This window comes from Amphiprion ocellaris, chromosome 15 (assembly GCF_022539595.1).
Source record: "Amphiprion ocellaris isolate individual 3 ecotype Okinawa chromosome 15, ASM2253959v1, whole genome shotgun sequence".
NCBI lineage: Eukaryota > Metazoa > Chordata > Actinopteri > Pomacentridae > Amphiprion > Amphiprion ocellaris.
In genome coordinates, this window is record NC_072780.1 from 31,488,126 (window position 1) to 31,515,972 (window position 27,847).

The window sequence follows — 27,847 nt, forward strand, 5'->3', positions numbered from 1 at the left end:
AGCTCGATGTCAGTTTGTAGAATAATCCGCAAGTACAAATGAAAAAGGAAAACGGGTTTGTTCTGCTGATAAAATCCAACTTTGACTCAATCAGATCCCGTTTCAGATGGACTTTCTTCTATAACAAGGTGGTACCAGTGACTCGCTAAAGCTTCCTTGCTAATGGACCATCCATCAGCAGGGAGAACTTAGCATTCTATTCATCTAAGGTCAAATTTTGAATAATGTTTGCAATAATGAGAGTCTAGAGTCGAGTCACAGATTATCAGAGACAATGGGATCAATGGACGATGCTCTGCAGTTAATGAACCCGCTGACCTTTAGGGAAAAACGCATACTGCTAAACTCAATTTGTGTGTATTTAATAATTCAAAGTGGAGCCGTTTTGTTCGCCGTCGATGAGAATATCTACGTCTCTAATAGACAGTTGACATTTTATGGCCCGGGCCGAGGGCGGCTCGCTTAATCACGGCACCGTTTGCTTGCTAATAAGTAACTCTGATGGATCTGCGACGTCCCCTGCAGTGTAAACCCTTAACTTAATGACAGAGGAGCTAACAATTAGATCTGGAGGATGCTACCGAGCTTTACGTACTGTTAATCTGTGGGACAAAACAACAAGAGGATGAATCGGCGCTGCGGGGACGGTAAAAGAGCGACTCAATAAAAGCCATAACTGCTGCATTTAGAGCAGAGATCAGGGCTGGAAATGTGAATTCTGTTAGACGAGTAGGACAAGAGGAGTAACTCACCCCAGGCACGAAGGTGAAGATGTTGTACTTCTGGTTTTTGATGGCGTTTTTGGGGTACTTCTCTTCACATTTCTCAGGACAGCCGAGCCAAACTGTCCGGGCCTTCAACTCCTTCTTCCTCCGACAGATGTGAGCCAGGCAGTCACAGCAGCTGCAAAAGAAAGATATTAATGAGATTTAGTGGAAATTCCATCAATCAAACATTGCTAAATACATGTATAGGTGTCGCAAAAACCCACATAAAGGTGTCATAAGAAGATTAACAGGGTAGGAACCAGAAAAAAACTGATTTGCTACACAAAAATTATAGTCTTGTCAATGCCAATTAGACCTTCAAGACTTTTTTTGACATATTTTTCCTGAAAAACAGACTGGATGATCTAAAGAAAACCCCACAAGAGGCCATAACATCCATTTAAGGCATTATAACAGGGTAGGAACCAGAAAAAAAAAACATTTGCTATACAAAATTATAGTTTTTCAAGGAGTCTGTCCATTTTTCTGTCATTTTATTGCACAGAAATGATTTTTTTAGTGGTTTAAACTGACTTTAAAACCTGGTTTTTGCCATAATTTACACCGAATTGTCTTCTTACGACAAGAAAAGGCTGAATATGTGTTCCTAGTTATGTAAAACAAAGGGAAAGAAATTTTGAAAAAGGAGTTATTAATCAAAAAGCAACTGAGTTTTATATTTCTATAATCATTCTGCAACATCTGTGCAGATAGATTGTTGAATATTTTTACACTTTTTGGTGTTAAAATAGGGATAATAATGACCCAAAAGCTTTTTTTTTTTTTTAATCAGTACTGTTGATTTATTTGTGGCCATGGAGCTCCACAGCTGTTTTCTGTTGCTTCCTAAAACAGTAAATCCATTATATCCTCAGTCTTGTCAATGCTAGTCAGATCTTTAAGGCTTATTTATGAAGAACTCCTGTGACTGTAACACTCTGGATGATCTAAAAAGGTTAGTTTGTTAATTCTGAGGGAGTCTGACACCTTCAGACCTGAATAAACCCGTAAACATGCTGTAAATATACAGTTAAATTACTGTAAGATAATAAGATGAAATGTGTTTGTGCTGTTAGTTTTACCTCCAGTTGTACCAATATTATCACTGCGATGGTATCAAAACTCTGAGAGGAGATTAGATGAGATGCATTCAGGCTGACATTTGCCTTTTTAAAAAGTATGTGACTTTCCATCAACCTGGTAATGACTCCAACGGGGGGTTTTATCTCCCATATCTGATATCAAATGCAAACAAGCGTGGAGGTAAATTTCGATGAGGGCAGCCTGATGTGACCTAAACTGGCACCTGAGGGGAAAGAGGAGCGAGTGTCAGTGTATGCCGTCATGCTGAGCGACTTGGCTTTTCCACTTTTTAAGCAAGTTGGCAAAATACGAAGCTAAATAAATCAACTTTGGTTAAAAAGTCTTGTTTGCGTTGGCCTCGGCGCTCCCCGTCTCTGTGCACTCCCAGTCCAGATTCATAAGAGCGATTATTTGAGCAAATGAATGCTATTCAAATAATATGCCATTTGAACAGTCGGGGCTTATTCACTGTGAATTATTTGTGTTTTATAATCCCACACTATGCACACATAAAATTACTGGAAAGCATCAAACTGGTCAGCTGTGAAAAATCCGATTTGTTCATTAGCGGGGGGGACGGGGAGGAGGCAGCTTCAATCGGAGACAACAAAAAGCAACGGAATATTCTATGAAATTTCTACATCAGTAAGTGTCGCCATGCAAACATTTGTTCACACTTTGTTGTTTGGGCGTAAACAAACGGCCGTCGTGGCCAGAAAGGAGCATCTTTAGAGGGCAAATGAATCATTAGCGGGATCAAACCGCCGTCGTTCTGTTTGACCTGAAAATCTTTTTGGACTGATGGTGCGCATCGAGGAACTCGACCAAAAACACGCCCTTATCCTCTCTTTGCACTTCATGCACAGCTACCGGTGCGTTCGAAATCCAAACCGATCATCGCGAGCATACTTACTGACATTATACACTAGACATGCATTTACAGAATGACAAAAACAACTCTGAGAGCAGCTAAAGGTCCACATGGAAGCACAGATCTGCAGGTGGAAACCAGGCAAGTTTGCAGTGCAGCATTTATTTAAGACTGAGAGCGAATTTAATTGGAAAGTAAAGATGAGATATTTTAAAACACCCTCCATAATCTCAACCTTTGATGAAAGGCAACAATTTATGTTGGCGAAACTCTTGCAAAATTGGAGACCACATTCACATAATTTGGGACTGTCCAAAACTGAAACTATTTTGGGAGGGAATTCATGCAGATATAAGATCCATTTTAAATGTTCTAAATTATCGGTTCTATTGCAGAGGAAGCGATGGATAAAAAAAACAGCATATTTATTACATATCCTACAACTGGTGGCAAAGAAAATGATAACTGTGTCTGGACTCAACCCACTACCTCCCACCCTCCACCAATGGAGAGAGAGAGATTAAAGAAAGTGTATTTAACTGAAAAAAATGACAGCAAAACTCCATCTGAAGTTAGGGTTTTTTATCCATTGATGAGCTCCTGTTGTTGCTTACTTTAGTTTAATTTAATTTTACATATTTGACAGGCTGGGGGAGATGTTTTTGTTTGAATTGCAAGTGGAGATGTGATGATATTTGTGTCTGGATTGCGTATTTTTACATGTTTCATAGCCCCTTGCTGCTCTTTAAATTTAATAATTTAAACCTTGAAATTTAATTTGAAATTCTCCTCTTTATGTGGGTTTAGATGAAGCCATGAGTTGCCGAATTGTATGTTTGTTTTATCATGAGTATGTTGTCGTTTGTCCACTTTAAGTTGAATATAAATAGGTATAAAAACATGCAGTTTAAATAAAAATGTGGTTCAAAAATAAATACCAAAAGCAACATTAATCTGTACTTTTAATTGTAATTTTCTGTAGTTTAAATGCATAGAGATGAGGTTTTAAGGGTTAAATCAGACTTTAAAATGCACGTTTTGCTATATTTTACACTGAACAGTCTTCTAACTGGGAGAATCTGCTCTAAATATGTTTGCAGTTATGCAAAGTAAAAGAAAAATAATAATAAAATGGAGTGAACAACCAAATAATGCTGATCTGCAGATAGAAATTTAGCAAGTTTGCAGTGCAGCATGTATTCAAGACTGAAAGCAACATTAATTTGTGCATTCTTCTGTTGTTTTAGCACAGAGGTGAAGTTTTAGTTGTTTAATCAGACTTTAAAATCCATTTTTTTCTAACTGGGAGAATCTGCTCAAAATATGCTTGTAGTATGTAAAGTTAAAAAAATCTGGCAAGTTTGCAGTGCAGTGTACATTTAAAGATTTAAGATTAGCAACACTAATCTGTGCATTTTCTCTAAAAATAAACAAGCCGACACTCACTTTTTATAGTTAAATTTGGATTTTTCAGCCAATCTCCTTATAGAAAGAGCCTTAAGTTAAAGTTTGACACTTTGCTGAACACTATCAAGCAACAAACTGATTGTTTTCGTGGAATAAACTTCTAAATATGTCATGTTTTTAGGAGTTTAATCAGACTTTAAAATGCACTCGTTGCTATAATTTACACTGAACACTCTTCTGTTCAAAAGATGTTTGCAGTTATGTAAAGTAAAAGAAAAATAATAAAATGGAGTGAACAACCAAACAACTCTGATCTGCAAACAGAAATCGGGCAGGTTTGAAGTGTAGCGTATATTTACGATTAAAAACAACACTAATCTGTGCATTTTCTCTAAAAATAAATTACCTGACACTCATTTTTTATAGTTCAACTTGGATTTCATCCAATCTGCTTGTAGAAAGAGCATTTAGTTAAAGTTTAACACTTTCCTGAGGCATTTTAAGAAACAAACGGATTGTTTTCAAGAAATAAACATCGAAATATGTCATTTTAATACATGGAAATGTGTTTTAAAACGAAATTTTTGCTTTAATTTACGCTGAACAGTCTTCTAACTGTAAGAACCTGCTGAGAATAAAATAAAACTTGTCAACAACCAAAGCACAATAACGCTAATCTACAAATAAAACTAGATTAGTTTGCAGCGCAGCATTTTTTCAAGATTAAAAGCAACAAATCTGTGTGTTCATCTCTAAAATGAATGACCTGACAACCACTTCTTTTAGTTGAACTTAAATTTTGCAACCTTTACCCTTACAGTTAGGCTACAAAATCTAAATATTAAATATTAAACAAGCACAGTAAGAAACAGGAAGAATATTAAGTTTACAGGTTATTTTCAAAACACAGAAAGACTGAGCAGTGTGGTAGAAGGTAAAAATACATGACAGAGAAGAAGTAGAAACTTCCTTTGCTACCAAAAAACAAAACTTCAAGTGGTTGCATTTATTATTTGGAATATTACTGCCCCTCCTGCCGGCACAAGCTGTGACTATATCAGCCACAGTGGTGGAAACTTTCTCTAAAACAATCTATTATTTGTTGCAGGGACGAAGCAGAATATTCTGAAAATCAAAATGAGGAAAGAAAGGAGGATAGATGACCAAAAAAAAGAGGTAAATCGATACGGACTAAACCAGGGAAGTAGAAAAAGTTCGACATTCAATCACGATGGCTAATGTGGTAAAGCTGCAAGATTTACATTTAAATTGACATTAGACTGACATTAAAACGACTTATTTCACTATTTTCAAAGCATTTTTGTTAAACTGCAGCCACCTAACAACATGTGAGGCGTTCAGGGAACATCTGTAAACTGTAGCGTCTCCTGATAAGCAGATGTTCAGCTTGAGCACAATTTACATGAGCGATATTAGACATCTTCAGAGAAAAGACCCAAGACCAGAATTATAAATTTTCTGATTAAAACACTTTACAAACCACAAGCAGGGTGCACAAAGACGACTATTGATCAGCTTGTTGATTAATACCATGCCTGGCTTTTGCTGTTTTTGCTTTAAAAAGGGCAAATTTCATCGTGAAAAAGAAGCAGAGCTCAACTAAAACAAATAAAAGCTTCAACTTTGGCCCTAGAATGTGAAATGTGCATAACATAGAGCACAAATCACTAACATACACCATTAAAAAAACTTACCAACTAGGCTTGAGTGATAAAATGACAGCAAAATTTATCTGTGATAGACATAAAAGTGTTCTATAGCCTCTTATACATGCAAAAAACTAAAAGTTCATTTGCATGAACCAACTGAACAGCCCATCACATTGTAGTCTTGCAGTTTTCCCTTGCTTCCTTTATTTAATGTGTATAAAAATGAGATAATTCCCTGATCATCCTTTATTTTCATTTATGCATATATATCTTTAATTTAATCCTTATTTTAAATTCATGTTAATTTACTTCCAGCTGTTCTGATTTCAGTTTTTTTTTACTTGTTTCCAAAACTGCAACGCTCTAAAGAATGTCTGTATGACTTAACTGTTTTTGAAGTTTTTACTATAAAATAAGCCTTTATTAATCCCGCAGTGGGGAAATTTGCACTGTTAGAGCAGCAAAAGGAGACGTGCAAAACATATAAGAAATATCAGTAGGAATAAAAAATGGAATGGAATATCTCCATAGGGGTACAGAGGAACATTTCCAGCAACCATCACTCCTGTGTTCTAATGCTACATTGTGTTAGCTAATGGTGTTGAAAGGCTCATTTTTGAAAGGCTAGTTTCCTCATTCGTCCACATCGTAAACAAGGCCTTTACACCGAAATGAAAGACTGAAATTATTTACGTGTTTTTTATTGTCATGTTTCCATTAAAGTTATCACCTAGAGTAGTTAAAATCAAAATAAACCTTCTTCCTCCAAGCCTAGATTAAAAACATGTCATTAAAAGTTATCGATATGGACTGAATGTACCTATTTTATGGTGCTAAATGCTTCAGGTAAATGCTAGCAGACGTACCTGCCACAGAGGACCTTCCAGCCCCCCAGCAGGAACCAGCCGAGGCCACTCTGCCTCTGGTTGACTCGGGCCCGGGGCAGCGTCTGGTAGTCACTCTCATCGTTCTCAAAGCCTTCCTCCGACATCATCAGAGGCATCTCGTCCAAGTTAGAGGGGTCATCTTCGGAAGAGTATCTGGAAAAAAATTCAATAAAACAGGAAAATGTGAGAAAACCACTGTCACACATTGTTTGGTTTTGTGATTTTTAATGGACTTTTTCCATCATTTCTGAGCCTCAGAATTTGTCTTGAATAGGGTCCTTAAATTTCCCTCAGGATTAATTATCTATCTATCTATCTATCTATCTATCTATCTATCTATCTATCTATCTATCTATCTATCTATCTATCTATCTATCTATCTATCTATCAATCAATCAATCACTTTATCAGTACAGCAGATAGAAACATGACATTTTAGGAGGAAAACACATTAGGGTTCTGGCAAAAACTGCAAATAACTAAAAAAAAAACTGGAAAATTACCACAAAAAGAGGTAAATATACCACAGAAAGACATTACAATTTCCACTGAAAGATCCAAAAGTACCACAAAAAGGCCAAAGCTACCACAAAAAAAGCAAAATCACCACAAGACGACACAAAATAACCAGAAAAAGACTGAAAATCACCACAAAAATGATGAAATTCTGAGGCTCAGAAATGATGGAAGATTAGTGGAGATTTTGTGTGTTTTCGTGCTATATTCACCTTTTCTTTGCTGATTTGGGGTCTTTTTGTGGTAGTTTGCATGGTTTTGTGTCTGCTTGTTGTGGATTTGGGCTTTTTATGATCATTTTGCATCTTTTTTTGGTATATTTGCCTCTTTTTGTGATGATTTTGTGTTTCCTTGTGGTAATTTTGGCCCTTTTTTTTTGGCAATTTGGTCCCTTTTTGTGGTAATTTCCCAGCTTTCATAGTTATTTTAGTTGCAGTTTTTACCAGAATTTAGATGTGTTTTTCCTCCTAAATGTCATGTGTCTATCTGCTGTTCTGATGAAGTTTGAGGCTCAGAAATGATGGAAAAAAACCCATTAAAAAGTGATAAATCTGGACCCACCTCTATGGACTTTCTCTGAAAACATTCATAGTACAAAGGTAAAAGTTTGCATGTCTTCATTGAATGTCTTAAAGTTATTGTACATCAAAAATCAGGGGGTCATGTGTGAAATTTTTTTTCAGATTTTGTTGTTTTTATATTATATGACAACGCTGACTGGTTATCATATGTTTCATTGGTTTCTGTGCACAGGTTGTGATTGTAAAATGAGAGAGATTGATGACAGAAACAACACTGCAGCTTTAAACATGCAAAGACTTCTGAGAAAACTCATTCAAAACCCAGATAAAATGAATGAGGAGCACAGGTTTAAACAGTTCTCACTCGCTGCACAAAACTCAATCAATGTTTGTTGTCATAGCAAATTGATTTAACAACCAACACATGAAATCTGACTTACTGCACTTCATGAATTACAAGGTAAAACCTGCTTATTTCTGAATATAATTTATAATTTCATTCAGCAGCATGCAAAGTCATCATTCTGTGAGCTTCAAACTTTATTTCTGGTTAGATTTTGAAATGTATGACATAATAAATGCAGAAAACCTTTCTCACATGGAGACAACACTGCAATCTAAGCAGCTGCAGATGACCGAGCGTCTTGTACCTACAGAAAACACGAACATGTGAACAAGCAGAAAACTAGCGTCAGCGGGATTATGAGCTTAAGACCAGCCATCCACACTAGTCCTCAGTGATCCTGCAGAGCAGCTCAGCCTGCCAGAGCTAAACATGTAGGAGCTGCTGTGGCCTGACGTCGAGTTCCAGCTCAGAGCTTCTGCAACTTTAGTTCAAGAACCGCAGAGATAATCATGACTCTGCAGTGATTAGCAGGACTTTCAGCTATGAGACAAACATGTTACCCGTCCGTGCAGCGAGTCAACTAGTCTCTAAACCTCTGCTTCTGAAGGAGAGAGCATCTGATCTGTGACGCTAAGTAAAGCCAGATATGATGCTGGAGAGTGGCAGAAGTTTTCTTCTACAAAATGCAACCTATGATTTTAATTTTATCTCTAGCTGTCTAACTGTTATATTTGCAATATTTATCCTGTGTAGCAACAACAAATTCATTCATTAGTTTGATTTCACTTCGCTGAAGGCCCAATTTTTCTCACAATTCAAGCAGTGAAATAAAATACAAAACAAAAATAAATAGTAAATTTGTCTAATTATCTGGCTAAATTATTATTGTACAGATTTACTAAAACTATTTCCTCTTTTCAATTCCTGATTTTGCAAATAACTTCACCTTTTTAAGATTGCTTTTAATGTTTAACTGTTGTATGCTTTTATACCTGCTCTATTTATTTGACTGTTTTTGTTTATATTACTTGCCTGTAAAGTATCCTTAAGTGCCCAGAAAGGCACAATACAAATAAAATGTATTGTTATCATTGCTATTATTATTATTATTACTATTAACTTTCAGCTTTAGAATTAGAAGTTCTTTTCAAGTTTGTCAAATCAAATTATTGCCAAATTATTAGATGTACAATTTCATTCTACTGTCAAAAACAATCCAATCCATGCTAAAAACGACTTTATATATCATTTTATCTGCATTAAATTAAAGATTTAGCATTTGTCAGACAAAAAAAGTTCATAAATCTTTGCAGGATCTTTTTTATATCTCGTTTTATGAATCATTCTTGGGTGAGGATGTCATTTAATTGTAAATGAATCCTCTACCTCAAGGAAGCTGCCTGTAAAACTTCCTTTTTTAAAATTCTGTCAGGTTTATTTGTATGTAAATACATTGGATATGATTGAATTTGCATTCCAGGACTTATTGTTTATGCAGGAGAAAATGATTTGGTCAAATATAAGGCTGAAAACATAGAATAAGTCATGTAATTCTGACTGCATTAACTTTTCCTGCGGTAGTTTGTTGGGATTCAGGGGATCATGTGATTTACTTTCTGAAACATAATCACATTTACAGGCCGACACTCATAAAACCACACAGTACAGCTGAGTGTCGACACAACGAATGCCAAACAACTTACTGCAAAGACTTCTGCTAAACTGCATCAACTACCTGGGATTTAAACAGCAAAACTTTGGGTTTAAGTCAGTTTAAAACAAGCTTGTGGATCAAATGTTTGCTGGTCTGATATTATAGTCATCTAATGGAGCAGAACAGCCAAGAACCATCTCTGCCACAGAGTCATGTTTGCAAATATGAATTATTTATGACGGAAATGGATCCATACTAGAATCTCGAGCTAAACAATTCATCGGAATAGCATCGAAATTGCAATATTGGCAAGTGCACAAGAAGTCACAGCACACACAGCAGGAATCAACTCTTCATTCTAACATAAAAATGCAGAATAACCACTTTCACTAAAAACAAAATTGCAACAACTGTCAAAATAATCACAATATAATCAGATTAGTTACAGAACCCTGAAGTACAGAGAGGCGGGTCTAAATTTTGAGCTTTTTAATGGATTTTTTCCATCATTTCTGAGCCTCAGAACTTCATCAGTACAGCAGATAGACACATGACATTTAGGAGGAAAAACACATCTGAGTTCTGCTAAAAACTGCAATCAAATCAGATTTACTTCCATCCAGGTGTCACAGTCTAAACACTAAATCTGGTTTCTGCTCTTTTCCTCTACAACTCACTCTGAATACCAATAATATGGGATATATCATAACTTGAACAGCAGTTTAAGACAAAAAGATGCAAAACAACTAAAATGTCACACAAAATGACCAAAATGTGAGAAAAAAATGACTAAATGTGATACAAAATGACCACAAAATGATGCAAAACAACCAAAAAAAGACACAAAAATGACCAAAAGTGATTCAAAATTAAACACAAAATGATGCAAAACAAAACAATTTCATACACTCCAAGTGTTACAATCTAAACACTAAATCTGTTTTTTTGTTCCAAATTGAGACAAAACAACAAACAAGACTTGAAACAACAGAAAGGAAACAAAACTTTCCAAAAGACACATGAAACAACATAAACAAGACACAAAAAGATGAAAAAGCAAAACTCAAACAACAAAAATAGGACAAACAACATGAGCAAGACAAAAAAAGACAAAAAATGAGACAAACGACATGAAACAAGACAAAAAAGAGACACAAAACTAGACAAACAAGACACAAAACGGCAAAAACTGACACCAGATTACCTCTAAATAAACTCTGAAATGAAGTACAAAACTACTCTCAAGAAAAGGATCTTTTACATTCACATGGGGCCTCAACACAGATAGAATTTTAACTTGTTAGTCAGTAAAGAAAAGCAAAGATGAGCATTTAGCTGCTAATTTAGTCACATGGTGCTAGAAAGGTTAGATTATCACCAAAACTTCTGTTTTGTTTACACACTGTGAGAATTTGCCAACAAACTACATGATCCGCAGCATTTCCTGCCATGAAACACCCACACGTGATTACATAATAATTCAACTGTCAGCCCTGTAGGAGCGTAGGACGGTTTGTAGAAACATTTCCTGGCTCTCCAACGGCCACTATCAGTCATTGGGAAAGCTCCATCAGAGACTCTCTACAAGATTCAGAACTGAAGCATTCTGACCTCCAAAGTGAGATCAGATCATTTCCACACAGATATCAATAAAGTGACGCATTAGATTCATTCACAGGCACAGATTTCGAGGATGTGCATTCGTTCTCCTCTATAAAAACATAAAGGAAGCAAACGATTACGAATAACTGCACAGTACTACCTTTGACAGATGTTTTTTTTTCAGCACATGGGGTCAAACATGTGGCCCGCGGGCAAAAAAAGGCCCGCAGGATGACTTTGCAAAGTGTAAAAATTACAGCGAAGACATCAACTGCAAATTGTAAATTTATAAAACTGTGAATTTTAAACAATTTCTAGACCTTGACAAGTTGTTCTGATCATAAAGTAAAATACTAGATTGTTCAGTTCCAGATCTCTGTCTAAATGTTTTGTTCCTTCATAAACACTGTGATCTGTAAGTTGAAATGTGGAAATGATGAACTCCATCCATCCATCCTCATTAGGGTCATGGGAGGCTGGACTTTATCCCTGCTGACTCAGGTGAAGGCAGTGGACACCTGGACAGGTAACAGTCTGTCACAGGGCTACATATATAGACAAACAATCACTCTCACATTCACACCTACAGACAATTTAGAGTTATCAATTAACCTCAGCATATTTTTGGACTGTGGGAGGAAGCCGGAGAACCCACAGAAAACCCACATATGCACAGGGAGAACATGCAAACTTCATGCAGAAAGATCCCGGGAAAGCCGGGACGCGAACCAGGGATGTTCTAGCTGCAAGGCGACAGCGCTAACCACCACCCACTGTGCAGCCCTAAATAATAAACTGAGGCATAATATTGCTGAAGTTGAATTTATTTTTCTTAAGAAATTCCAGGTTGTTCATAATGTTTTGCAAAAAGATAGTTCATTAAATATAAACATTTTCAGAATGTACTTTTCTGCACTAAAACAAAGGAAAAATTTGGAGTTGTGGTTATTTATAGATTATTATACTGTGATTCTACTGGCCAGTTGGGCTGAACGTGGCCCCTGAACTAAAATGAGTTTGACTCTCCTGCTTTAGCAAATCAAACCAAGATATGTGGGGTATGTCCTGAATGTGCAGAAAGTTTTGAACCTAAATATTTACCTGCAGGGGTTTATAAATGCAATGAAATTGATAAATCTATCACTGATGTGAAAAGGTGCTCATTTATAGAGGCTACTTCCCCATATAAAGGAGGTGAACTGTAGTTGAAGTAAAACTAGTTTAAAATTTATCTCATTTATGTCTCTGCTTTGGTGAAGGCAGTTTACTTTAGTTGAATCTATAAATTTGAGATTAGACTTAATTTCTTTAAAATGCTATTCTAATTTTGCCAACAAAACAAAAATTCCGTTCAAAACTCTTTTAACATTATTTTTTTGCTGCAACTCAACTGATATTTTCTAGTCAAAAATTGCAAATACTAAGTTGGAAAAACTGGAAATTTCCAGCCGACTTTCCTTAAAATGAAGTTGCAGCATCAGTACATGTGACTTCAAACAGTCGCAGTAATATCGCTTAGTTAACTTGAACTTTATTACACATTAGAAACTGAAGTAATTCATTTAAGTTGGTCCAACAATTGTCTTTTTTCAAAATTCACACATTATGCAAGTTGAATCCTAAACAAGGACAGTTAATCTAGTGGGGGATGAATACAGTCGAGGTAATACAGATTACCTGAGAGCATTACTGCCATGTATATTTGGTTTGAAATGAATGTTTTCCTTTATGTAAATGGAGACAATTCCAACATAAACTGCTCCAGGAAAGACACAAATCTAGTCCAAATTTTTATTCCAGAGAAATCTGTAGCTCAGTTATGACAAGTCTGAATTATTGTGCATGATGTGAGGCTTCCCAGAAAAGCACTTGAGCTTTACTTACAGAAGGAAAGGCGGTTGTTGTGGTGGATAAGAGGTGAAACAGAAAGTGCTCATCAGAGAAGAGTTTGTGGAAAACAAGACCTTCGTTCATCACAGACTTATGGGTGAAATAAGTAGAAAGCTGCTCTAACATGGTGATAAAACAGTCTGTTAAATGTGATTAAAGTTGCAATGACACTGTGTTTGAAACGTAAGCAGCATCCGCCTCACAACAGCTTCGGATGCAACTAAAAAAAATCTGCAACATGATTTCACAGAGTCTAAACTTTGTTTTTACATTCAGACTGGGCAGAATTCCAGTTTTAAAATTCTACAACACAAATCAAACAAGTTGATTTAAGATATCCTAAAAGGCCAATGTAAATATCTCAAATTGAAAGGAATTAAAGAACTAGGACTAGTCCGAATGAAACTGCAGATTTCAGAATCTCAGTTGCAGATCTCCGCATCATGAATCGCATATATCTGTATTAGAAAACTTCATACGTGTGACTAGTAAAAGTGACAGAATTTCTTCTACAAATAATGTGGATATCTGAAATAACAATCCTAGTTCTGAAAAACTGGTGTTGAGGATGTTTAAAAAGCAGTTTTTTACTGCAATTGCTCAACATAATTTGCAATACTTAATTTTCAGGTGCAATACTTTGTGTGATGTTACATTACGCGTGAGTAAAATAATAATAATTTGCAGCCTTATTTTAGCTTATTTATGTCAGTAAGTAAGCTAAATCGTACTTATTCGCTTTGAATCATACTTATATCTTATTGCTTTTTGACTTTAAAAGCACTGCATTTCCTACGTTACATCAAGAATCTCCTTTGGGATTTATAAAGTTTCATCTGATCTTATACCCACTCTAGATATTAAATATTAAACCAGCTTTCCATAAGTGTTCCCTGCAATGTCCAAATGAAATCTACCCCAATGATTCCATTGCTGAAAGTCTGAGAAAGGAGAACTCAGTAAGGCAGAAGTGTTTCCCATTAAATCTAACTCTTATTCTACCAAAATGATAAAGTAGGTGCAATAGATGTAACTTGTTTACAGGTATTTCTGGAGTATAAGTCCCATGCCATGTACTCAATTCATCACCGTGAAAGTCTTCTTGTTTCATCCTCAGCCTGAAACATGAACAAGCTAAACGTTGACAACAGAACACACCTTTTACAACATGTGTCCAACTTGTTAACTATCATGTGACTTGAAATTAAATCCCAAAAGGAGGCTGAACAGCAGGTTTCTGTAACCAGAACATGACCTAACGTGCACTTACAGCTTATAGAGGTTAAAATATAAAGGAAAAATAGATTAAATACGGATTTTTAGCTGTTTGGATAGAGCCAAGAGCCAGCCAGCCAGTTGACAAGTGAGAAAACACGGAGGAGCTGTCAGTAGCGGTGCTAATAGCAACACAAGCTAACAGGCGCGACCCTCACACAGACCCGGACCCCGGCGACCCAGCGAGGCCACCAGACCGTAACATCCTACACGAACGGCTGTTTCTAAAGCGGGCCACCGGAGAAAAGGCCCGGTAAGCCGCTACGTACCTGGAAAGCCTGGCGGAGTTGTAATACGGGATTCTCTTGGAGTTCTTCCGCACTGGATTTAACGGGATGCTGTCAGCCATCTTGGCTGGGCAGTATGCGTGCTGACGTCATACGAGAAACGTTTCGGATTAGTGTCGCATTCAAGGAGACGGAGAAATATAGTAAATGTGATCTCGCAGTTAAATTCAGTGAGGCATCCCGTAAAATCGCACTTTAAAAATATAAATCAAGTGGGAGTCTTTTTCATTCATCACACAGCCTTGTTTTAGAGCATCCAATTTCTAAGATTAAGTAAATGAACAAAGAATGTTTTATCTTACCATTGTTTGTGTACAACAATAAGGAATTTACAGTTTCCAGAAGTTATAAAGGCACCACACTCAAGTCATCATTATGTTGTTAAGGTAAAAAATCTCACTAAATAACATTAAAACGTGAAGCATCATTTATGAGAGTTAAAATCATCTTACATTAAATATATATTCTTATTTTTATATATGTATTTAACTTTTCCTCTAAAACTATCCTGTGCGACATTATTTACTATATTTAAACTGTCACACTATCCATGGTAATTTGTCTATGTTGTTCAACCTATGTGCGATTTAAATTTTATCTACTCTCTAACTCTGTAAATGCAGTTCTGCGCATCATGTGTATTTTGCAGTTATTGGAGCATCTGTATGTGTGACTGGTGTATACAGCGTATGGAGTCTTTTACTCAGCACTTTTCCCTCCTTCTGTTTAAGTCTTTTGAGCTACCATAATGTGTGAAGGTCTCCGGTGGGGGGTCAGTAAAATCTATCTTTTATATCTGAGAAGCAAATAACTGCTCTAAGCTGAATTTATAGAAATTATTCACCAATAATTGAATAAAGCTTTCATTTACTGCTTGTATTTCCTAAATGATGCCCTTTATCTGGAAGTCTAAAAACTAGCTATTATCTTATTTGTCATTACTAGTACATATTATATATTACAATATATATTATAATAGTCCAGAATATAGAGAAATAGACTATATAGAAAACTAACCTAGACTTGTCTTATTCTTTTACTAGTATTATAATTATTAGTACTGTTGTTGTTGTGTATAATACATTTTTTTGAGATGTGCTACAGACAACTAGATGTAGTTTTACAGTGTAAAAAGTGCATTCTAAGCAGTGTTTGAATTAAAGCATTGCTCTCAACAGGTTTATCTTTCTGTTTTGGTGAATTTTGGTTATTTTTGTGAATTATAGCAACTTAAAATTACACTGTGTCACTAAAAAACTAGTATTTGAATATCAGCGAAAGTGTGAAAATCAGGTTTGTGGCTCTTTCAGCATCATGACATCCATGTTTCTTCAACAGCTGTTTTCTTCTCGCAGGATTACACAGTAAAGAAAAGGGAAGAACAATAAGACAAAATCGTGTTTTACATTTTATACTGCGGTAAAGTGAATCATTTAGTTGGAAAGACCAGAAACTTCAAGTTGACTTTCATTATAATTAAGTTGCAGCAAAGCGCATTTTAGAGGAATCAAACGATTTAATTACATCTAATCTAATTCAGTGCTATTTATTTTACTTATTAACTTAGTTTGGATTAAGTTCATTTAATTACATGTTACCGATTGAAGCAATTCATTTACATTGGTCCAACAATGGTCTTTTTTTCACTGGACAGCATTAACTCTAATTACACTCCAAAAAACAGCATTCTAATAGATGCTATTTGTTTATAAGTGCACAACTGTATATACTTTACCTCTTGTTTTGCATTGCACCGGAATTTTCTGTTTGCAAATATAGAAAATTTAGAAAGTCCTTGTTTCTATAATGCAAAAAAAAAAAAAAAAAAATCAAGGGAAAGTTTGCCAGATTGGTTGTGCAGATTAAAACGCTACGTAGAATTTTGACAATTTGCTCAGGTGTAATTACTGTAAATTAACAGCTGAAAGAGTTTAAACAGTGTGAGGTATAAGAATGGACATACAGATGTTGTGTTCTGGTTTTTATTCGGTCCAACTGTTGTTTCAAAATGACAGTTTCTCACCAAAACATCGACGACAGATCGTTTAAACTGGTCGTCATGGCTTCTCATGAGCATGTTTTGTGCTTTTTTGCACCAGCTAGCAGCAGTGGGCAGCTGTCTGGAGGAGAGAAAAGACTCTCTGCATTATTGATTTGAACAATATGTTCCCTTCTTCAGAGCAACCATACATCCCAGCACCGAAGGAATTCTCAGGTTGAACAGCTTCTTTTCTGTGTATAGAAAAAAGAAAAAAACATTCACAAATGACAGCAAAGTAAAATAGCAAAATGTGAATCTCCTACTGTTCTCTGTCCATCCATGAAAAGTTCTTTATGAAGTCTATATATATAATACATAAGAACAAACAAGATGTTTTACAAATACTTTAATCATTTGCATAAGAATTTCAGCAACATTCAGCTTCTTTTTTGTTGTTTTTTTTCTTCAATTGATTCCAATTTCTTTGCTGTCGTCGATCAGCATAGAAAAGTGCCGGTTGTTTCCCAGGTCCATGGTCTTGGTGAGGCTGGTCATCGGGCCTCCGGCGGAGCTCACTCGGTCCATGCCTGCAGTCAGAGGGTGCAGCTGAGAGATGCTTCTGTTCTGGATCACCGAGATCTCGTTGTTCTTCATGGCCAGGCTGTTGGTGATGGCTGTGGCGTACCGGTTCCAGAATCCGGGGTCCACGTTCATGGCTCGAGCCGCCAGGTCCTTCTGGAACATCTCCCCGAACTTCACCGCCTCTCCGCCCAGCAGGGCCATGGGGTTGTCCACCGACAGCCGCCGTCCTCTCCGGGCCGGAGCGTTGTTCCACATGTGAGTCCCCATATGGACCTGGAAACCAACATTACACAGTAGATATTAGAAACATATGTTGTGAATCTGCGTGATATACACTACTGTTCAAAAGTTTGGAATCAATCAGATAATTCCATGGTTTCCATGAAAACTCCCACTTTTATCCATGTGCTAACATAATTGCACAAGGGTTTTCTAATCATCAATGAGCCTTTCAACACCATTAGCTAACACAATGTAGCATTAGAACGCAGGAGTGATGGTTGATGGAAATGTTCCTCTGTACCCCTATGGAGATATTCCATTAAAAATCAGCTGTTTCCAGAAAATAAAGGACATTTCAAAGTGACCCCAAACTTTTGAACAGCAGTGTACATATTAGATCTTTGGATGCTTTTATTCTGAAAGACAAAAAAGTTATCAAACCCTCTCCAAAAAACAGATGGTAGGCTACTCCCCCTGTTTTACTACGGTCACCCATTCTAGACATTTCACATTTACTGCAGAAAAATCTTTTATTTTCTTACAGGTAACAACTAAAATGAATTATCAATTAAATGAAAAAAAATAGAAAATAGCTGGCGGACAGGTTTTTAACTTAACTAGAGTGCCAATAATTAGTTGATTAATCATTTACTCAGCAACTATTCTGATTATTCATGAATCATTTAAGTCATTATTCAAGCAGAGAACACAAAATTTGTACTTTTCCAGCTTCTCAAAAGTCATTTGCAGCTTTTATTTCTTTTATGTGATAATGAACTTAATATTTGGTGGTTTTTGGACATTTAAAGCCATTTGAAGGTGTTATTTTTGGCTCTGGAGAAGACATATCTTTTATTATTTCTAAATTTTCTTCATGAATAAAATTAATAACAGATTCAAAAATGAAAATTATTGAGCAAATATTCATCAGAGTGATTGATAACATAAAAAGCAACCACTAGTTGCGGCCCTGTACTTATTTTTGTGACATTTTAGCTGAGCATCCACTCTCCCAACATGCTAGCGCAGTAGTCAGGATGTTGTTGCATTAGCATTAGCGTTAGCATGGACTTTTGCTGCTGCACATTTTAACTTCCAGAGTTGTATTTCCTAATTTTCTCATGTTTTCCTTCAGTGTTAATGTATTTCTTTAAGAACAACTTCCCATTCTAGTTTTTATGCTGGACTTTTCCTTGGAAGCAGGTTTATACAAGAGAAGTTGTGAATACTTTGTTTTACTGCAGGTTGTGTTGCTTATGTTGCTTTGTGTTAAAATACTGCAAGGCATGCACAGGAAGGGTGATCCTATCCACCAGAAATTCATTTAAAGTTAACTGATGATTCATTTTCACCACCAAACGTGTCAACATCAGCTTAAGTCCAGTCCTTATCTACCTTCAGGTTGCCTTTGGTGGTGAACGCCCGGCCGCAGATGGAGCAGACGAACGGTTTCTCTCCGGTGTGCGTTCGCTCGTGGATCTGCAGGGCGCTAGCTGACGAGAAGTTCTTCCCGCAGGCGTTGCAGTTGTGCTGCTTTGGCGTCCTGCGAGGAGGCGCTGGGCCGAGCAGGGAGGTCACGCCGGGGCTGCCGACCGACGGGTAACCGGGAGCAACGTGGACGCCGAAGGGAGGCTGCTGAGCCTCCATCTGACTGTGACCGTTCACCTCCGATTTGATTGAGTTGCTGATCAGGCTGGAGATGTTCTGACCTGCAGCTGGAAGGAAAGCACACAAAGTTATCCACACTGAACTTCTTCGGCTGATTTTTGCAAAACGGAATGCATGAGATTTCAGCTGTACCTCTGTCTCTGTTCAGCTGGAATGACATGCTGTAAGGAGTCTCCTCTTTCACGCTCAGCCTGCCGCCCTGCAGCGATCGCAGCTCCTGTGCAGCTGCAGGAGACTCGGATTCCTCCTTCTTCACTGCCAAAGGCTCCTGGGATTCTGGCCTGCTGCTGTCTGCCGCCGGTGATTTGATCGTCATGCCGTCTGAGCCGCTTTGAAAGGGAGATGATGATACGCAGGGCGAGCAGGAGGATTCGGACACAAGAGGGCTTTTTCCTCCACAGTTCTCCACTCTTTTCTCCGATAAAGCAGCTTCGATGTCGCTGCTGTCTTTGAAACCATTTGTCAGAGGTTTTATACCGAAGCTTACCACCGAGTCAATCATCCTCATTTGGTTCTCCAGAGCTGCTAAACTGGAAACGACGGCTAAAGATTTAGGAGGAGAGTTATAGTCAGAAATAAAGGGTTTACATGGATTCACACCTTCCTCCATGTTTTCTACCTCGTCCTCCTCTTCCTCATTGTCATCCTCCATCGAAATGTCATCAGTGAGGTCGTTGCCGTTGCTGCTTAAACTGTCAAAGTTGTTTTCGCCGAAGGAAACATCACAGTCGACCTCCTGCTCCAACAGGTTTGAGTCTGAAATCTGTCCAACCATGTGCATTCGGATGTGCTGCTGCAGGACAACGGCGTTGGTGAACTTCTTCTGACAGATGGGACATGAGTGCTGCACCTGAACCGGAGGGTTTTCTCTGTGGACGCCGATGTGAGTCTTCAGGTTTCCTTTGGTGGTGAATGCCCGGCCGCACACTTTGCACTTGAAGGGCCTCTCGCCGGTGTGGATGCGGTAGTGCATCTTCAGGGCGCTCTGGCAGCTGAGGACTCGGTGGCAGAGGACGCACTGGTTGGGGTCGGTGATCTTTTTGTCGATGTTCTCCACCAGCTGCTGCAGCTTTGAGGTTTCGGACGTTTGCATAGAATCCAGGAATGCAGCTGACTGGAATTTCGTTTCTTCCGAAAGGGGAGGCGAGTTGGAGAGCGGGGAGGTGGTGGGTTCAGGCGTGGAGGCCTCGGGTTTGGCTCTCAGTCTCAGGCTGCAGCTCTGAGGAAGGTGAACCCCTTCAGCTTTCAGTATATTGGACACTTCCGTCTCCCGGTTAGACTGTGGAGACTCTGAAACAGGAGAGAAATGAGCCTCACTGCCTCTGTGGTTAGGTGACACAGATACACATTCACCAGGAGCTGGCTGATAGAGAGATTTAACAGATGGTGTGACACTTACAGGGTCATTTGAGCCTCCGATACTGGTAATAGTGGAGGAAAGCGGAAGACCCATACTGGCTGGCAGAGCTGCTACAACAGGTTTGCTATCCAGCCACGAGGAGACGGGTTTTTCCGGAGGGACAGACATTCCGTAGGGAATCCCAGAACTTGTTGGCACATTGTCTAGATATTCTGGCACAGGGAAGGGGTTCATCTGCACATGAGGATACTTCTCTTTGTGTCTTTGAAAGTGCACCTTTAAGTTCCCCTTTGTGGAGAAGCGATTGCCGCAGATGTTGCACTTGAAGGGCCGCTCTCCTGTATGGGAGCGCAGGTGGATCTGCAGAGCGCTGTCGCTGCCAAACACTTTGGCACAGAATCTGCATTTATGCTTGAAGAAGGGCTCCTCGGGGCTGGGCTTAGTCTCGAACAAGGACACGTTGGGCAGCTTCCCTTTCCTGTGTTTCATCAAGGCTGCGAGGGGGTCAAGTGCATTAGCTGTGGCGGCGATGCTGGCCAGGGGATTGGGGAAGATGACGCTGCTGGGGGGGCTCTGAGGTAGAAACGGCAGGCTGGAGGAAGAGCTGAGGAGGCTGTTGGGTGCCAGGGGGAGAGGGGTGGAGGAGCTCTGAGTGCTGCTGCCGCTGTAGGGAGGAAGGAGGGTGGAGATGATGCTGCTGCTGCTGCTGCTGCTGCTGCTGCTGCTGCTGCTGGACTGAGTCGGGGTTGAGTTTTCTGAGGAGGCTGAGGTACATGTAGCTTCTCTAAACGAGGTGGACTGTCCACATATAGTCTGTGAGGGGAGGATTTGTGACTTTTCAAGCACAGAGGACAAAGAAACAGCAGCCTGTCCGTTAATGGTGGAGGGCATGGTGCCCTGACAGCGGCAGGATGGACGGAGGGATGATGCCCTGGGAGGGGAAAGGGTTCGGGGGCAGAGGCAGGGACCTGGAGACGGGGTTTAACGCCGCCTGGGTCGGCTGGCGGTTCATGACGGCTACCTGGCTGCAGATCTGCTCGATGAGCTGCAGCTGATGAACCTGTTGTTGCTGCAGAGCCAGCAGGTGCTCCAGGATCACGGGGATGGCTGCTGAGGTCGCCTTCCCTCCTGGACCGCTGCCTGCCGATCCCCTGGGAGAACTGGGCCACGGCCACCCGGGTGCTGTGCAGGATCTCCAGCGTCACGTTGGTGCTTGGCATGTTGTAGCCGCCAGCTGCTGACATCTGGGGGGAGGCGGCCGAGTCTGGAGGCTGAGGGCTGGAGGCGGCGTCCGGCGGGCAGCGCTCCAACTCCATGACATCGTCCCTCTCTTCATCCAAGTTATCCACACTGTCACTGTCGTTCACCAGCGTCTCTCCCAGATCGAAGCAGGCGTCGGTCGACTCTGCTGCAGACGAGTCGCTGCTAGACGCCACGCTGGGAGCCGGAGAAGGTCCAACAGACTCCTCAGGAGCCTCGCTGTCCTTCACTATGAGCACCATCGGATCCTCTGTGCAGACTTTGTGATGCTCGCTCAGCTCAGTCCAAGAGAAGAACTGAGCACAGCATTTATCACAGATGTGAGTTTCCTCGCTGGCCTCCTCTCTGTCCAGGCCTTCACCAGAGCTGCCTGAGGAGCAAAAAAACACAGGAATCAGAGTATAAAAATGACAATTCACCATCCTGATATTCCACCAGAGGGACAAATTTTCCTTTAACACGTTCTAATTAGCACAAACAGCAGCGAGTCCAAACTCCTGTTGTGTGGACGAGCTTTGTTCAAACCCACTGAACTCTGAAATCCACAGGACGCCCCACAGTCCAGCTGAAACTGGAGCTACATCTACCAACACAAGACATATAGAACACAGACTAAACACAGCTCATATACTCATTTTTGACACAATATTTTTCTAAGTTTGCACTAAAATCTAACATGTGCGCTACATAAATGACATTTCTGAAGCCACATGAGGTGAAATTCTGATGTTTTAACTACAGCTTTATTTTTTTCCTTATTTAACGTCATGAATTTGTGCTGCAGAACCAATATCATTTGAAATCCACCTAAAAGTTTACAGCTGTGAAGTGTTCGAGCAGCTGTGTCAGTTTTTTTAATGAGCTATGACTTTAAAACTTCAACAGGCCTCATAAAAAGATTTCTTTTTTTTTTTTTTTAACTCACAGCCCGTTTTCAGATGTTAATAATCTACCCAGGAATCAATAAAGTTCAATTAAGCTACGTGACCTCTCAATTGTGCATTCAGACAGATAATGAAATTCCATACAGTATATTGATTTTCTGTGCATTTATACAGTATAATTCCACCACTGTGATGCATATTTAGCTGCAACAAAAAGGAGGATTTTGGTGAACTTGTATGTTAAAATAAAGCAAATTAAGCTGTTTTTGATTAAAATATGCAGCAATATTTTACAATCCAAACACACATTGTGCATTGGTTGTGTTTAGTGCGCTACCGTTGCTCTCTGATTAAATTTAATAGTCTTTTTTGAGTTGTAGAGGAACAAAGTCGTCAACATAAGCCTATTTGTTGTGTTTTAATCTTCTTCACAGACCTTAATTTGTATTATATACTAATATCTAAATGATAGGTGCAAGTTTTATATGTAATTCAGCATAAAATGTACAAAAAAAAGCACATAAATATATATAAAACCACTAAAAAGATCCACAATCGCCTGACTTATGTAGCTTACATTTCCAAATATAACAACACTGATAGGAATTTTAACTTCTGCAGCCTTTTTATCGACCCCTCACATCACTTATTTCTCATGTTTTAGCACAAATCTTCTTTTTCCTGACATCAGTAGCTGATAATCTTATAATCACTGTTGCATCTGTTCAGGTTTTGCCCCATTAGGAAACAGACAGTAATAGCAGATGGAAAGATTTTGTGAGGAAATCAGTGGTAAATTATTGATACATGCAGACGGGCTGCCCTCGGATTCAAAAAGGGACCAAAAGCAGAGATATTTTTTAGGGTTCCTCTGTAAAAATGGATATTTTCCAGTTAGTATTTTTTGTTTACAACTTTCTGCTGCAAAATCACGAGTTATCAGATAAGAAACCGACATAAATGCTGCATCTTTGTGCCTCAAACACTTTAAATGTGGATTAAAAGCTTCCAAGTTTACTCTCAAATTATCACCAAGCTTAAAGCAGACATTTATTTGCAATTTTATGAAAAAAAATCAACAAATCCTGATGCAGACACGCGATAAAGTGTCTCTAATAAAGAGGAGATTAGTTTTTTAGCTTCAAACCGTCACATATCTGATAATAAAAGCTGATTTTTGGTGCAGAAACAAAGAGAGTGTAACCGGAGTGGAGGAGTGGAACCTATTTGAAAGTCAAACTGGTCAGAAGTAAATAATCAGAGTCGCCGGCTGGGTGGTCTGAACATCACCAGGGCGATTCAGCAAACACACGAGTGAAAACACTTTCACTGTTTCAGCCTCCGGATTTTGTGAGATTTACCTCCAGTGAAAACAAAAGCAGAGATCTGGTTTGATTTAAACCTTTAAATATACCTCCAAATATAATAACACAGATAGGAATTTATTTAAAAATGTCACCCTCGCTCAGCACAGGACAGAAAACAGATTTATGTCTTGTGTGGTTTGGCGACGAGAGAGAAAGAAAAAGAGAAAAAACGTGAAGCTGCAGCTGAAAAGCAAAGAGGCTCTGGGCCCGGCGCTGATGCCTGAGCGACCTCCGGGCCGCAGAGGTCGCCGCTTCACATGTACTAATTGTATTATGATCCAGACACGCAGCACTTGGCCCTCGCAGGGTGAAGCTGACAAAGGTTAAGTCAGCAGCTTCAATCAAAGCCGGAGCGAGAGCAGCCGAAACCCCCCCGACCGGCTGCAGGGCCGAGGGAGGCCCGAGTCTGGAGGGCCTCCACTGCTCCACCGTGCAGCTTTCACAGCCACAAAATAAAGAAACCTCACTGAAGAACCACAACTGTGAGGATCAGAATGAAAATCTGACTTCTTAATGTGAAATCTGGCTCATTCAAAGGCCTTTTTTTTGCATTTGAGAAAAAACACAGCATGGTGCAATAAAGGTTAATAGAACAAAAACAAACATGCAAAATGAATTATAGTGCATGAGAACAATTTAGATGATTTATATTTAAAACATAGTTGGATATAAAAACTATCTGAGATTCTGCACAAACATTTCAAGGCCAAACTCTGTAAATTTAAAATACACACTTTAATCTAATCCGACAGTTATTTTAGATTTAAAACACTGCAGGTGATGTAAGATCAGCTTATTAGGAAATTCGTAAATTAAACATTAAAATACTGATTCTGGACATAACATTTGGTGTTTGGTGGCAAATAATAAGAAAAAGGTTCAGAATAGTTCATTTTATTTTACACACTCCTTTCTGCAAACATATTTTTATGATCATAAAAATAAACTTTTTGGATTATTTCTCATTTCAGCTGATTTTCTCTCAGTTTATAAAGTGAAGTTTTGTCATTAGGAGCTGCCTGAAGGCCTCCAGATACAGAATTAATAAATAGAATAAAACACACAAAGCCTGCAAAAATAAAAAGTCACACCAAGCCTCAGCTTCAAGCTACTTCTGTGTGTTTCTGGTGGATTTTTGCGGCTGCAGTTGTTCACAACAGGCCCCGATTCTAGATGTTAATGAAATAAAATCTGGTTCAAGTTTTGTTTGTGCATAAAAACTGTTTCGTGGCCTGAAGTCTGTTCTTCATATTGTGTCAGTTTAGTTTTAAGCCTATAAATCTTAACCTGAATCTTTATAAAACACTAAAAATTAACTAAAATGTCCCTCCTTTGAGCTTTTTGTAGAAGTTTTACTCCTAAAGATTCAACTTAAAACTGAGCTCTGAAAACTAAATTGTTAAAATAAGAGTCTTGTATTAACAGAAGTAAATTATAGTTTTGCTTTTCATTTAATTCTAGAACTATCCAAAACGAAAAAGTTCTTGCAGTAAAAATGTAAAATTAAAACTCTTGTTTTGCAGCTTCTTGGTGTCAGCAGCAGCTCAAGTCACCAGAAAGTGCCCTAAAGCTTCCCGGACACGTACCGTTCGTGCAGAGAACTCCGCTCCGTGTCGCCTCTTCCTCGGACCGGAGCTGCTGCGGCTTGGCTTGCTTGCGGCGGGACATGTCGATCCGTTCCTGCTGCCTTTCCGCAGAATCATCTACGAGCAGCGACCGGGAGCTTCAGCGGTGAAATAAGTGTTCGGCGGCGGCGGCTGCTGCTGATACCCGTGTACAGATTGCGCATGTCAGTGTAATTATGATGGAGGAAGGATAATGCTTTTACGACTCTAGCTGCCCTTCGATGGGTGATTGGCTGCAGTCCAGCCAACTCACGCTCTGTATGGAAATGAGGGATGGTGTTTAATAATAACTAGTTCACTTCGTGTCCGGTGCGCGGCCGCGTTTACGCACAACTCCGAGCAGCATCAGCATGGTCCAGTCCGAGCTAAACTCCACAGCAGAGAGTGTCTCATGCGTTTTGGAGCAGACTTCGGTTTAACTTCATGTTAACAACTTCTTATAGTCCGTTTTTGGAGTTGGATGACTTGTTTCCTTTGTGTCCAAAAAAGACGCTCCGGTTCCGGCGGACTCTTCGGACTGTGGATGTCCCGGCTGAGTCACACACTTCAGGCAACAATAGCAGCAGGAGCTTCCACGGGGAAATATTTTTGCCACCTAAATGTTTGTTAAGCCCAGAACCGACGCGTTAGAGGAGACAGTTCCCTCAGATTTCGTCGTGCGTAAAGATAAACTTTGTGCGTAAATATTTCTCGCTCACTTCGCGCGTAGATCTGATCTCAGACTGGTGGCTGTCGGAAGTGAGATTCCCTGGTCTGTCCGAGGCACCGGCGCTCTGCTCATTGCCTCCTCCTCCGGTCCATCATTAGATGCCCTTCAGCCGGCTGCGATAGGCTACTGCCAGGATACCGCAGGAGGTGTTGGAGCCCGAGCTTCATTTGTTACGACCTCCCACAATTTGGCGCCATAATAGACTGAAAAATATCTCAATGTTGGAGAAGAAACCTTCCCCTGGGTGACGAAGTGGATAAGCCGAGCTGAGCTCAGTTTATACTTAAAAATCAACCATATATATTTTTTAAGTTTTTAGTCAAGTTTAGCGTTTATCCACCAACCGCAGGCCAGATTTTCAGCTAAAGCTCATCACTTTTTAAATAATAAATCCACATAAAATGATAAACCGAGCCAAACATGAGAGTGTGAAGTGTGTAATAAATTCTGTCTTGATGCTGTTGTTCGATCCTCCCCTTCCACAGCTATTTCAAAGCAGGAGAAGAATGAAGCATACTTCACCAGAGCTGTAATCCCTTTTCACCGTGGCTTTGTCCCAAAACTTGTAATTATGTGGTATTAAAAGATGCAGCTGGGGGAGGACAGAATCAGCTGTTGATAATTGCAAGTGCTACACAACAGCCTGGTATTGATCGGCATGTCTCCTATTCCCCTGCTATGGAGAGATAAGGAGGTCCCACTCCTGCTGGAATATAATTTCTTCTGACCTATCAGGTTGCTACAGACTTATGATGAATAGCCAGAGTGGCCGAAAGGCGCTTATCTGGAAACTCAACCCTCCTTGATTCGATATTGATTCCTTGTAACCAGCGTCAGCACACAAAATCAAACCAGCAACTACTTGACCATGATCTCTTCCAGATTCTAACTTGGCCTCCAGCAGCAGAGTCCTCCACTCCACTGAAGCACCACTTCACTCTGGTTATTGTGTACATCTGCTGGAGGAACAAACGGATCCATTTGTATTTAATATGACGAGCAAAGCAGCTCAGGTCAAGTTAATAATAAATAAAGGGGTACAGGAAACAGAGTGTAATTTTACAGATTTTTCCTGTTTTGGTAAATTGCAAGTAATAATTAATAGAATTACAGAGAAAAAAGTTCAGATTTTATTCTTAACCATAAAAAACTGATCAGAACTGTCAACAAAGTCCACATTAAAATTAAACATTTTTATAACTGATAATTATTTTTTGACATTTGACAGTAAAATAACTTTTTTACAGTGTTGAAATCAGAAAAAAAATCATTTTAACGTTTTTTTTAAGAATCTGGCAGCAAATGTGACAAGAAAGATTTTCAAATAAAAATAATTATCTTTGAAATGAAATTTTAAAATACAGTAAAACTATAATTTTACAGATTTTTCTTATGTTAAATTAGACATAATTA

The 27,847-nt window shown here is 39.1% G+C and overlaps 2 protein-coding genes across 4 annotated transcripts in view; both read right to left on the reverse strand.

Annotated features, from left to right (window-relative positions):
* atp9b (ATPase phospholipid transporting 9B) overlaps nt 1-14,873 on the reverse strand; it is a 72,247-nt gene extending 57,374 nt beyond the window's left edge. For all 3 annotated transcript variants that reach the window (XM_035952829.2, XM_023280244.3, XM_035952828.2), the window contains exons 1-3: nt 14,759-14,873; nt 6,665-6,838; nt 753-903 (exon numbers count right to left, since the gene is read on the reverse strand). In XM_035952829.2, the coding sequence (XP_035808722.2) occupies nt 753-903; nt 6,665-6,838; nt 14,759-14,838 (405 nt within the window). In that variant the 5' untranslated portion in view covers nt 14,839-14,873. The remainder of the gene's footprint in view (nt 1-752; nt 904-6,664; nt 6,839-14,758) is intronic.
* A 1,869-nt stretch (nt 14,874-16,742) lies between these two features.
* Nucleotides 16,743-26,598, reverse strand: sall3b (spalt-like transcription factor 3b). The gene is given in 6 exon segments (XM_023280246.3): nt 16,743-17,612; nt 18,957-19,276; nt 19,362-21,486; nt 21,488-21,730; nt 21,732-22,219; nt 25,687-26,598. Coding segments are annotated over 6 exon segments (3,648 nt in total). The 5' UTR covers nt 25,769-26,598; the 3' UTR covers nt 16,743-17,222.
* Nucleotides 26,599-27,847: the final 1,249 nt, after the last annotated feature.